This window comes from Gracilinanus agilis, chromosome 6 (assembly GCF_016433145.1).
Source record: "Gracilinanus agilis isolate LMUSP501 chromosome 6, AgileGrace, whole genome shotgun sequence".
NCBI lineage: Eukaryota > Metazoa > Chordata > Mammalia > Didelphimorphia > Didelphidae > Gracilinanus > Gracilinanus agilis.
In genome coordinates, this window is record NC_058135.1 from 228,631,520 (window position 1) to 228,643,456 (window position 11,937).

The window sequence follows — 11,937 nt, forward strand, 5'->3', positions numbered from 1 at the left end:
TTCTTTCTTTCTTTCTTTCCTCTCTCTCTTTCTTTCTTTCTTTTTCTTTCTTTCTCTTAATTAACATGCCTGTCATTTCTTACCATGTCATTTTGTACCATAACAGTATGTTTTTAATAAATGTTTGACAAATGGATGAAGGCATGCTTCTCCATGAGGTTTATTCCCTTTCAGAGGTCCCACTTTGGCATCCCATGAATTGTCTTCTACCTTTCTTACCTTTGTCTTTATTAAATGGGATAATATTTGTAAAGGGTCTACACAGTTTCTAGAACATAGTAGGTGCTTAATTAATGCTTGTTCCATTCCCTTTCTCATTCTCTTTCCTCTTTTACCTCTGTCAGTTTGTGAGTCAAACAGGGCAGACACTATCTGTGGAATTCTAAAAAGACAGACACCACATACTCAACTAGAGGAGGCACCAGATATACTCTTGGAGCCACCAAGAACCTTGTAGTGTCAAGAGGAACTCTGAGAGAACTCTGTATCTGGAGTAGGCAGGGTAGCTTCCTGGAGGAGGAGGTATAGCTTGAGTTTTTTTTTTTAACCCTTAACTTCTGTGTATTGGCTCATAGGTGGAAGAGTGGTAAGGGTGGGCAATGGGGGTCAAGTGACTTGCCCAGGGTCACACAGCTGGGAAGTGTCTGAGGCCGGATTTGAACCTAGGACCTCCCGTCTCTAGGCCTGACTCTCAATCCACTGAGCTACCCAGCTGCCCCTATAGCTTGAGTTTTGAAAAGAGCTTGGGGTATGAGTATCTCTCTCTCCTGAGGGAGCTCCTCATCCTGTCTAAATCTCCCTACCTCTCCTATCCATATTTGTCTCTGGAAAGATTAGAGACTTTCTAATAAGAAGCAAGCTTGGAGACAGCTAGGTGGCTCAGTGGATTGAAAGCCAGTCCTAGAGATGAGAGGTCCTGGGTTCAAATCTAGCCTCAGACACTTCCTAGCTAGGTGACCCTGGGCAAGTCACTTAACCCCATTGCCCAGCCCTTACCGCTCTTCTGCCTTGGTACACAGATTGATTGTAAGACAGAAAGTAAGGGCTTTGAAGAAAAAAAGAAGAAGCAATCTTGCTGCTTCCCACAAGTCCTCATCTTCTTGATAATAGGACCTTCCATCTACAGGTATCTAGACACAATCCTATTGGAAATGTGCTGATCACAGTTAGAGGAAGGTCAATATGAGAAGCCTGATTGACCCTTCTAGCTCAATCAGGGATGGTGGTGAGGTAATCATTGATGAGGGAGGCAGTGCCTGGCAAGAGCTGGAATTTCATTCATTATGCAAAAGGTTTTCACAAAGTACTTGAAGCTCATTGAAATTTGGACATGACTCAGACATGATTCAGTGGAACACAGTCTTGGAAGGGCATTCCTGGGGAAATAGAGGGTAGGACAAGGAGGAAGAGATCAGCAGGGATGGAACCCCCTCAAACCAAGGGATAACTTCAGTGAGGAAGGAAAATGGTGCCCATTTCTGAGTGTCACATTGTAGTAAGAATGCAGAAAGAAACCTGCCAGAGAATTCCCAAAAGATGGTCACCAGAATGATGAGGAAATTGAATGCCATGCCTTGTGAGGAGAGATTGGAGAAACTAGTTATATTGAGGCTGAAGGAGAGGAGGCAGGCAGCACAACTGCTTTCAAAGAACTCTGGATATGAGGTACTCTTTGTTAAACTATCCGAAGGGCTGTCATGGGAAAGAAAGAATAGATTCATTCTTCTTGGTTCCGGATGGTAGAACCAGGTATAATGGGGGCAAGTTTCAGAAAGGCCTCATTTGACCTGATGCAAGGAAAAGATTATTGACAATCAGAGCTATCCCCAAGTGAAATGGACTGCCCAGTAAGCAGTGAGCTGCCCATCCCTGAAGGGCTTCAACCAGAAGCTAGGTGACCACTTGTTGGGCATGATTAAAAAAAAGGTATTCATATATTACATAGTGACTTCTTAAAACTTAGAGGTGTCCAAGCTTGTCAGTATTGTTCCTGCCATGTAGCCAAAGAGATACCATTAGAGTTCTAAGTGCTGAAAGGAATGGATCCACACTGGATCCTGGCCAAATCTAATGATATCCCTCGTTGTTAACCCTCATCCTTCCTTTACCACTGCTGACCACTGGAACTTTCCAAAATATTTTCCAGTCTCAGCTCATGACCCTATGTTCTCTGGGTCTTCTCTTGCCTTGGACAGTCGCCTTCTCTATCTCCTTCATGAAAAGAGCACTGAATATGGAGTCAGAAAATCTGGACTCTATTACCAATTCTTCCACCAAATTTACTGTGTAGCCTTGGGCAAATCATTTCCCTTCCATGACCCCAACTGCTCTTCTAACCATGTGTTCCATAGTCAGAAAGTTCATAGTTTTATTTCTAAATGCAAAAAAAAAAGTTTCTGCTGCAGAAAAAACATGACTAACATAATGAAATTTATGATGAGAAGGTTTTTAGTTGACAGTTTATCCCAGTGTTGGGGAAAGGTATAGAAAGGAAGCTGAACGCAGAAGCAGAAGGCAAAGATTTGTCAGGACTCCAGGTATCTGGGAGACAAGTCCTTTTTTGCAAACATTCATTAGGCACCTGCTCTGAGCAGAGCCCAGGGAGATACAAAGATAATTAAGACAGAACCCTGCCCTCAGGGAGCTCACAGTCTAGCAAGGGAAATAATCAGGTAGGTTAGGCATCAGTGCCTTGATTTAAATTCCAGAACACTGGAAGTGACTCTCATAGAGATTTACAAAGCTAGAGATGTTTGTTGAATGATACATAAGAACAGAACAGCCCTGTGGTCTATTCCACCAAGCCCTGATGGATCAGCTCCCACACAGCCAACCCCAAGCCTCAGTACCTTTCACGCTGAGAGGTTCTGCAGATGACACTAATCAAAGGTGCAGAACAACAAAAAGATTTTGTCCCAACTCAGCCAGTCTGCTGTTCATTATTGCCTGTCCCCATTTTAGTCTTCCCAGAGGATTAGAAGGGTTCACAGGGGAAACATCAGCTAGTCCAGATCACTTTTTTAAAATTACATTTTATGTTTTTTCAACAATAATTTATTTCCTTTTCTTCCCTCTCCACTAGGGGTGGGAGGAATAGCCCTTAAAATGAGTTTGGACAGTCAAACAAAACATATTCCCACATTGGCCATGTCCAATGTCTCACTCTATTCCCTGATTCCATCCGTCTTCTCCATTAGGAGGTGAATGACATGCTCTATCATTGCTCCTCCAGAATCATAGTGGCTCATTGTGCTGATCAGAACTCTGAAGATTTTTGAAGTTGTTTGTCTTTACAGGATTGTTGTTACAGTATAAATTATCCTCTTGGTTCTGTTCACTTTATTCTGTATCTATTCATACAAGTCTTCCCAGATTTCTCTGAAATGGTCTCTTTATTTCTTATGGAACAATAATATTTTTAATACAATAATATCTTACTACATTCATGTACCATAATTTGTTCAACTATTCCCTAGTTGATGAGCATCTCTCTTAGTTTCCAGGTCTTTGCCACCACAAAAAGAATTGTTGTATATTTTTCACAGGGCAGCTAGGTGGCATGGTGGATAAAGTGCTGGGCCTAGAGTCAGGAAGATGAGTTCATATCTAAACTCAGACATTTACTAGCTTTGTGGCCCTGTTTGCCTCAGTTTCTTCATCTGTAAAATGAACTAGAGAAGGAAATGGCAAATTCTCTAGTATCTTTGCCAAGAAAACCTCAAATGGGGTCACAAAGAGTCAGACACAACTGAACAACAATACATACATGTTCATAGGTGTATATATATACACATAATTATATAAGTCCTTTGCTTCTTTCTTTGATGTCTTTGGGAATATTCAAATCATCTTGTTGTCTTATCAATAGACAAGTTTCCAAGGGGCTCCTCCTCCAAGCTTCACCCCCAAGCCACTATCCGGCATGTGCAAAATTCCTAAGCCAAACATGAGAGTTGAGATCCTCCCCTTATCTCATTCTAGGTAGTTAGATGAGTACATTAACCAATAAATGTTGATACTAATTAACAGGAAAGGATGTCTAACTAAAGGAAACAGCATATTTCATACCACCTATCATTTCAGATAAGGGTCCACTGATAACTTCTTGGCCAGGTATGGGTACCAATAAATCTCTCCCCATCCTCTACGTATGTGATTTCTCTCTCCTGAGAGAGTCTTGCAGGATAATCTCTAAAGGCACCTAACAAGGAACTGGAGAAAAGTAGGGAAGTGCCTATCTCATAAGGGCATACAGGAAACTGGTCCCAGAAATAGAAACTTAATCAAAAAATAAAAGCTTAATGCAGCTTGTGCCTGCCACATAGAGGGTGAATTGAGTCAGCAGCAGATTCGGGCTTTCAGGTGAATTCACAGGCCAATAATACAATTGTTGAACTATCTAGGATTGGGCACAAATAACTAATAATTAATAACAATGATAAAAATAATTTTAAAATTACAAAAAATTTATATAGCACCTACTATGTGCCTCCACCCTCTGAATTCTCCAATGGTAGGGTGCAGGTCTGTTCATTTTCTATCTTCATCCAGAACCAAGTCTTCAGGGTTATTTCTCCCCCCATATCCAATGATTTGCCAAGTCCCTTCATCACTGTCTCCATATGTCTTGCCTCCATCTTCTCTGCCCACAGGACCAGGATTCTTATTCAGCTTCCTACCATCTCCTGCCTGGATTATTGTCAGAGCTACTGGACTAATCTTTTCTACTCCCATTTTTCAAATGGCTGCCAAAATACTCTTCATAGGGCATAGAGAAGTGATGTTTAGGGCTGAACATTTCAAGCATCTGCTAAAAAGTCTTCAATGATTCCTCTTGGCCAGAGGGATAAAATTCAAACTCCCTGGCCTCACATTCAAGACTCTTAGATATCTGGTTCCAACCTACCTTTCCATTCTCATCATGCACTCTTTTCCTTCACATACCCTACATTACAACCAAACTGTAGCACTACTACCTATCTCTGGATCTCATTGTGAACTTTCCCAGCTCTGTGCATTTGTACAGGCAATCCCCTATATCTGGAATATTCTCCTCAGCTCTACTCAAAGTCCGTATCTTCCTTCAAGGTCCATCTCAAATGCCACCACTTCCATGAAGCATTTCCTGACCCATTTCCTTTCCCCCCAAATGAAAGTGACTAATCCCATCTCCATTTTTTTCATAACCTGAGATTTGTGTCTCCACTGAAAATCAGCCAGAGTCAGAATATCCAGACAGAACAATAAGTAGAGAGTGCTGGGTATGGAGTCAGGAAGGACTAAGTTCAAATCTAACTCATAGAACACTGTGTGGCTCTGGGGCAGGTCTCTTAACCTCTCCTAGCCTCAGTTTACTCCCAGGTTGTGAGGATAAAATGAAATTATATCTTCAACATGCTATATATAAATGCTGGCTCTAATATGGGATATCTCAAAAGTCTAATGGTAGTTTTAAGATCTTAAAGCACTAAGACTTGGGATATTCCATATAGACCAAATCCAATTGTGAAGCTTTCTCAATAAATATTCTTTGGTTTGTTCCATACCCCTTCCTTCAAGAGCTCAAGTCTTGGGGGGTGGGGAATCTGAATTTGGCTTATTTCTAGCCCTTTCTTTAAGTGTCCCAAGCTAGTGCTTGCTCTCTCTCTCTCTCTCTCTCTCTCTCTCTCTCTCTCTCTCTCTCTCTCTCTCTCAGAATCAATACTATCAGTTCCAAGGCAGAAGAGCAGTAAAAACTTGTTAATCTTGGTTGACTTGCTCAGGGTCACCCAGCTAGGAAGTGTTTTAAGATCAGATTGAAACCCAGGACCTTCCATCTCTAGGTCTGGTTCTCTATTCACTGAATCATTTAGCTGCCCCACCCCAAGTTCTTTTGCAAGTACCAAGCTAACAAGGCATAGAATATAAAATATTTTTATTACACACCCCCAAAGAATACAAAAAGAATTTGCATCCGAGTTCATAGGCAGTCAGGAAAATTTTCTCTTCTGGTAGATCTTACCTTTCCCAGGAACTTAAAAATCATTCTAGGCTAGTACCTACAGAGCTTAAGACAATCCTTCTTCCCTCCACTCAACCCTTGCCAAGCAAAGAAAGAATTCAGGGTTGCTAGAGTTCAATTCTCCTCCACCTGTGGACCTCTCCAGTCCATATGACTCACAGTACCAGTATAATAGCTGCTAATAATGACAATAGCTAACATTTATATAGCACTGACTTTGTGCCAGGCGCTGTGCTAAATGCTTTACAATAATTATCTCATTTAATTTAGTATGGGATGAGGCCCAAATTCCCATTTCTACAGCATAGCTCTGGGCTTCATTGTTCCCCAGTTCCAGCTCCTGAAGTTCCCAGCTGGCTCCAAGAACTCATCACTTTGCTTTGCTTTGCTTTTCCACCCAACATCTGAGGCCTCAGTTGTGGCCATCTGCTTCCCTTTCCTCAGGGAAGGGTTATAGTCCTTCCAGTGAGACAGTCAGATCCCATATGCCTCTGGACTAGTTAACAGAGTTCAACCTGCCTTTGGACTAGAGGTGGTTTAGCTTATTTGTGTTTCCCCCTAAATGTTTGTGATTGAATTGAAGCAAATCATGCTGAAGATATTTCTGCAATTGACTAGCTATCAATGTTGTCTATTTTTCCATGGAGTTTATAGCTTTGATACATCACCCTTATTTCAGCATCCAGTTACCTTTGCTCCTGGGCATCATTTCCTAAAGGGCAGCTCTTTCTAGAACATGTAGCCTAGCTCCCCCATCTGCAAAATGGGAATTATAGTTCCTGCCCTGATTGCTTTAGGATCTAATGAGACTCTCCTTCATAGGTGTGAAAGTGTTTCAAGAAACCTAAAACCCAATACAGATTATGGAGCTACTTGGATTAATTACTTACTCATCGGCCAGATGTCATCATTGAACTCCAGTGGCTTATTACTTGTGGCTATATTGTGGAACAAATTTCACCAGCCCAGAACTGGGAAGACTCTGCAGATTCAGAGCCCCTGGGTGGAGTCCCCTCTGCAGCAGAGATGCAGGGTTGTCCACTAGTTGTGATGTTTCTATCCCTGACCTTCGTAATATGTGTTTCCAAGGTGGGGGCAGAGTAGGGAGGGAATTTGTCCCAACAGAATGTTGTAAGAGGCATTCAATAACCCTTTCTTTGGAGTTCTGGCAGCTTGGGGTAGCAGAGCCCCATCTCTTCCATCTGCCTGGCACCAAGCGCTAGGGAGGCCAATTACTCTCCAAGGACACGTGGATAATTGGGGAGATAAAAAAGGCTGTCGGCAGACTATTCTAAGCAAACCTGGTTGGGTGCTGCCTTCTTGAGTGTCTGCCACACAGTATTAGCATTTGAAAGACCTCTCTGTACTGGGGGCTGGAGCTGGCACCACCCCAGCACTGCTGCCTGGAGACCAAATAGAACATTAAGATTTTGATGCCAAGAAAATGTTTTCAATCCATTAGGGTTTTGGTTATTTTCTGTGTTTACTAATTCTAGCTACCTACTGACTTCTCCAGTAAGTATCGTGTGGCTCAATGGACTGTGAGTTCAGAAAAGATAGCTGGATGGTGGCTTTTTGTGTTGAAGACACAAGAAAAGATTACCTGAAGAAGGAATCTTTGTAACAGTCTAGTAAAAGCTGTCTTCTTGAAGGGAGATGGGATCATAGAATTTCAAACTGGAACTTTTAATTCAACACTTTTTGCTTTACAAATAAGGAAACTGAGGTCCAGAGGGAAATGAATTGCCTAAAGGTCATCTAGATACCTAATAGCAGAGCCAGGATTTATTGACTGCATGGTCTTGGAAGTCCTGAACCCCTATAGCAAGACAGGGATCAATGCATCACTCCCGGGCTCCATGCCCAGGCTGCAAGCCTCTTGGGCAGGATTCCAGGTGTCCCGGGGGGCCAACCAGAGCCCCTGCAGCATCTCACTTACTCAGAGACAACATTGAGTCTGGTACAAACAAAATTCAGCTGAGAAAGAGCCAAGAAGTAGGAGAAAGAATAGAAAATGAGGCAGCTGGTGTATTAGGAGCAGAAAGAGCCCTGAACTGGGTTTCGGGAAACCTGGGTTCTCTGCTCAGTCAACAGCTTGAGATAGTAATACCTTGGGAAAGTCTCTTTTCATCTCTGAGCTCCTTAGAGTCTCTTCAACTCTAAAATGAGATTGACCTAGAACCCTGGGGTTCTTAACCTTGTTTGTATCAAGGACCTCTTGAACAATCTAGTTAAGCCTATGGCTCCATCTTCAGAACAGTGTTTTCAAATGCACTAAATACAAAGGAAACCAATTATGCCAAAATATAGTCATCAAAAAAATTGTTAATGAGTTCATGGTTTATCAGTGGTAATAGCCAGCACTTTGTAAGTAATAGCTGATCCAATTCTTATAACAACCCAGAGAGATAAGGTGTTACTATTTTCTCTCTTTAATAGATAAACAAAGCAAGGCAGGCAGAGATTAAGAGACTGGCATTAGACCAAGGGGAGGTAGAGAAATAAACCAGACCTGGCTCTTGCTCTCAGAAAGCTGCCAGTCTAGAAGGGAAAAGAAGATAAAAATAGAAATAGAGGTATCGTTATATAGGGAAAAGAAAGCCATATTTGACGTCAGCTGGGTTCCAAACCTAGATCTGCCATTTACTATGTTGCCATGAATACTAATAATGATAATAAAAACAGTTGGCATTCATGTGGCACCTGGCCACTAGGCAACACAATGGATAGAGTGCCAGGTCCTGGAGTCAGGAAGACCTGAGTTCCAATATGGCCCCAGACACTTGTTTCTGTGACTTTGTTTGGGTTGCTGTCTCTAACTGGAATGCCTAGTCCCTAGCCGGGTCTCTTGAAGTCCTACATGCTTTTAAAGGCCAGGATCAAGTGCCATCTCTTAAACCTCACAATAGGGATCAAACTGTCCCAATTTGGAGCCCCAATAACACCCTCTCTGAACCTCCCTTATATGATCTATATCCCAATCTGCCCTGATAGCATGCAAAGCGGAGAGAGTCAGGATAGACCCAGGTTTGAATTCTTTGTCCTGTGGATAATAGGGAGTCACAGAAGGTTTCTGAGTCTTAAAGAGGAGTGATCCAAAGTATAAGTCAACAAGCACTTATCATGCACTTACTATAAACTAGGCACTGGGCTAAGCACCGGACAATAGAGCTAGCTAAAGGTTCTTTCCTGAGTCCCTCTTGCTGGGAAAGCTGTAAGATGTCCAGTCCTGGGGCTCTAGCTGGTCTCAGGCCTGTTCCTGTCCCCAGGGTTCCAGCTCTGCCTCTGTAGCTCTGAGGGAGAAGCGTTTCCCACATGCCCCAACTTTGGGCAATGGCAGTAGATTCCTCCAGACCTCCCTGTTCCCAGGAAGGGGTTTTCCTGAGCCAAGAGGCTGGGCTGGGTCTTGGCTGAGCCTCAGAGAGGGGTGTAATTACCCGACTACAGGGAGGGCGTTGAGGGCGGCATTAGAGGGGCCTGTGAATCAGCTGCTCATTGGAAAAGTGGTGGCTGGCAAAGTCAGGGCAGGAGTGAGGACTCTGGCACCAGCCCCTGCAGCCCCCACCAGGCACAGCTCCCAGAGTCCTGAGGCTGGGCTCAGGCATGGCCCAGGCTCCCCTGTGCTCACTGGAGAGAGTGTCCACTCTTGTGCTCCCTCTCATTCCTGGTCCAGCTCTCCCTGCTTCTCCCAAAATGCAGATGTATACATCAAGACACCGATAAATCCCCTGAGTCACAGACACATTTTCACACACATCCCCTAGCCTCTCACACACTCAAACTCATCATATCCAAATCCTCAGCTTGGCCTGGGGGCAGGCAGGGGCAAGAAGGGTAGAGCAAGCAGGTGGGTGAGTTTGGGCTTGCCAGGAAAGAAGAGAGGACAGGAAACAATCCATCATCAGGCAGTGTGAATGCAGCAGAAAGAACAATGGGCTTGGGCCTTGCCAGTTACTACCTGTATGGCCTCAGGCAAGGTTCTTACCTTCTCTGGACCCCAGTGGTCTTGTCTGTAAAAAATGAGGGGATTAGACTATCTTATCCTGGAGGTCTCAGATAGATTTCAGGTGGTCCTTGAACCTGAAGAGGGGAAAAATTACATTTTAATTTCAATATCATCAGCTTCCCTTGTAATCAATCCCATGTATTTTATTTTATGCATTGATAAACGTGATTCTGGGAAGGCTTCACTGGACTGCCAAAGAGGTACGTGACCCAAAAAAGGGGAAGAATCCTCATGCTCAAGGACCTTTTAAGATCCTTCTGACTAACTGATCATCCTAGGATCTCAGTCCCAGACCACCGTGCTCAGCCTGGGTGAGCAGGTGGAGCCAGGATAGGACTGTCATTAGAAGCCTAGCTTGGCAGCAGGTGATGGGACCTGCCTGAGATCTGCTGGGTACCAGTGGGAATGGGGCAGCCTCCTGCTCTGAGGTGTGTTCACACTCTTTATGCATACTCACCAGCATATGTGCTTGCTAATATCCTGAAACCCCATGAACCCATGCTCATGACTCTGCTACTTGTCCTCAGGGGCCACCAAGGACATGGGGAAGATGCTCGGTGGAGATGAAGAGAAAGACCCTGATGCAGCCAAGAAAGAGGAGGAGCGCCAGGAAGCCCTTCGGCAGGAAGAGGAGGAGAGAAAAGCCAAGTATGCCAAGATGGAAGCCGAGCGTGAGGTCATGAGACAAGGGATCCGTGATAAGGTGAGAGGGGCCCCAGACAGCCAGACTCCAGCCCTGCCCTGGCCAGCCTGCAAAGACCTTGTGGGATAGTGAGCAGGAGAGAGTCTGATGGCATGGACTCAGCTAAGACCCTGGCATCCTTTGTCCCAGCAGCCCAGCAGCCTAGCTCTCTGGGGATACAGGCTCAGGAGAAGGAGGTCCTGAAGACCAGCCCCACAGTGTAGCTTAGCCAGAAAGCTAGAACTAGAGTTATCACCAGACATGCAAGCTCCCTAGAGAGCCATCGCTAGCCCAGCTCCTGGGCTGAGATCCCAGTTCTTTGTTGTTGGCTCCCAAGGGACACACATAGCTGGAAATTCAGAATGGGGATAGGATGGGGAGATGAATGTCATACTCTCCCCATCAGGAGATGCAGAAATGGTTTTGTTTGTTTTTAAAACTCATTTTTATTCTTAAACACTAACAAGACAGGTATTTCCAAATAAAGAGTAGAAAGGAAAAAGAGGATTCTATGTGAAACTGTATGGCTTAACTATCTTTCTAAGTATATAATAAGTTCAACTTGTAGTTTTCCAAGCTACTTTGCTTGTCTAGATTTCTTTCTGGCTTTCCTTCTGTCTTCTCTGCTCCCCCCCCCCCTTTCTTTTTCTTTCTCTCCCTTTCTCTATCCTCCACTTTCCCTTTTACTCCATAACTATTGGAATGTGAGAGACAGGTCAGATTAGATCTTCCTGAAGAAAAGGCTAGCCTTCTGTATGTCAAAGTATGTTTCAATTTTATATATGTATATCTACATTTATCTACATATGCACACTTCTGGACAGATATAGATTTTAATATGTGATTATATTTATGAATGTATACATACACACAATCTAATTTTTATATTTCTATATCTAGTATTACTTATATACATTTTATATAATATGCATATTATATAGGTATATTAATTTATGTACTGTACACATGTATAGTATAGCACATGTATTTCTATGTATATGTGTATAGACATGTATAATATTCAAATAGAGAGAGAGAGGGACGGAGGGAGGGAGGTAGAGACAGAGAACCTCACCATTGATAGAGGAGAAGAGGGGGGTGTTTGAGGGTAGGGTAGGGGAGAGAGAGAGAAAGAGAGATCGAGAGAGAGAGACAGAGAGACTGAGAACATGCACCTCACCAGATGGGGGAGAGAAAAGAGGGGGGGAAATGATGGGAAGAGAAGGGAGGGGAGTGAAAGAAAGAGAG

At 43.5% G+C, this 11,937-nt stretch overlaps 1 protein-coding gene across 1 annotated transcript in view; it reads left to right on the plus strand.

The window, feature by feature from the left end:
* The window catches only part of CPLX1 (complexin 1), a 111,875-nt gene that overhangs the window by 62,583 nt on the left and 37,355 nt on the right, over positions 1-11,937 (plus strand). Inside the window, exon 3 of the mRNA XM_044681046.1 lies at positions 10,535-10,710. Coding sequence (XP_044536981.1) covers positions 10,535-10,710 — 176 coding nt within the window. The remainder of the gene's footprint in view (positions 1-10,534; positions 10,711-11,937) is intronic.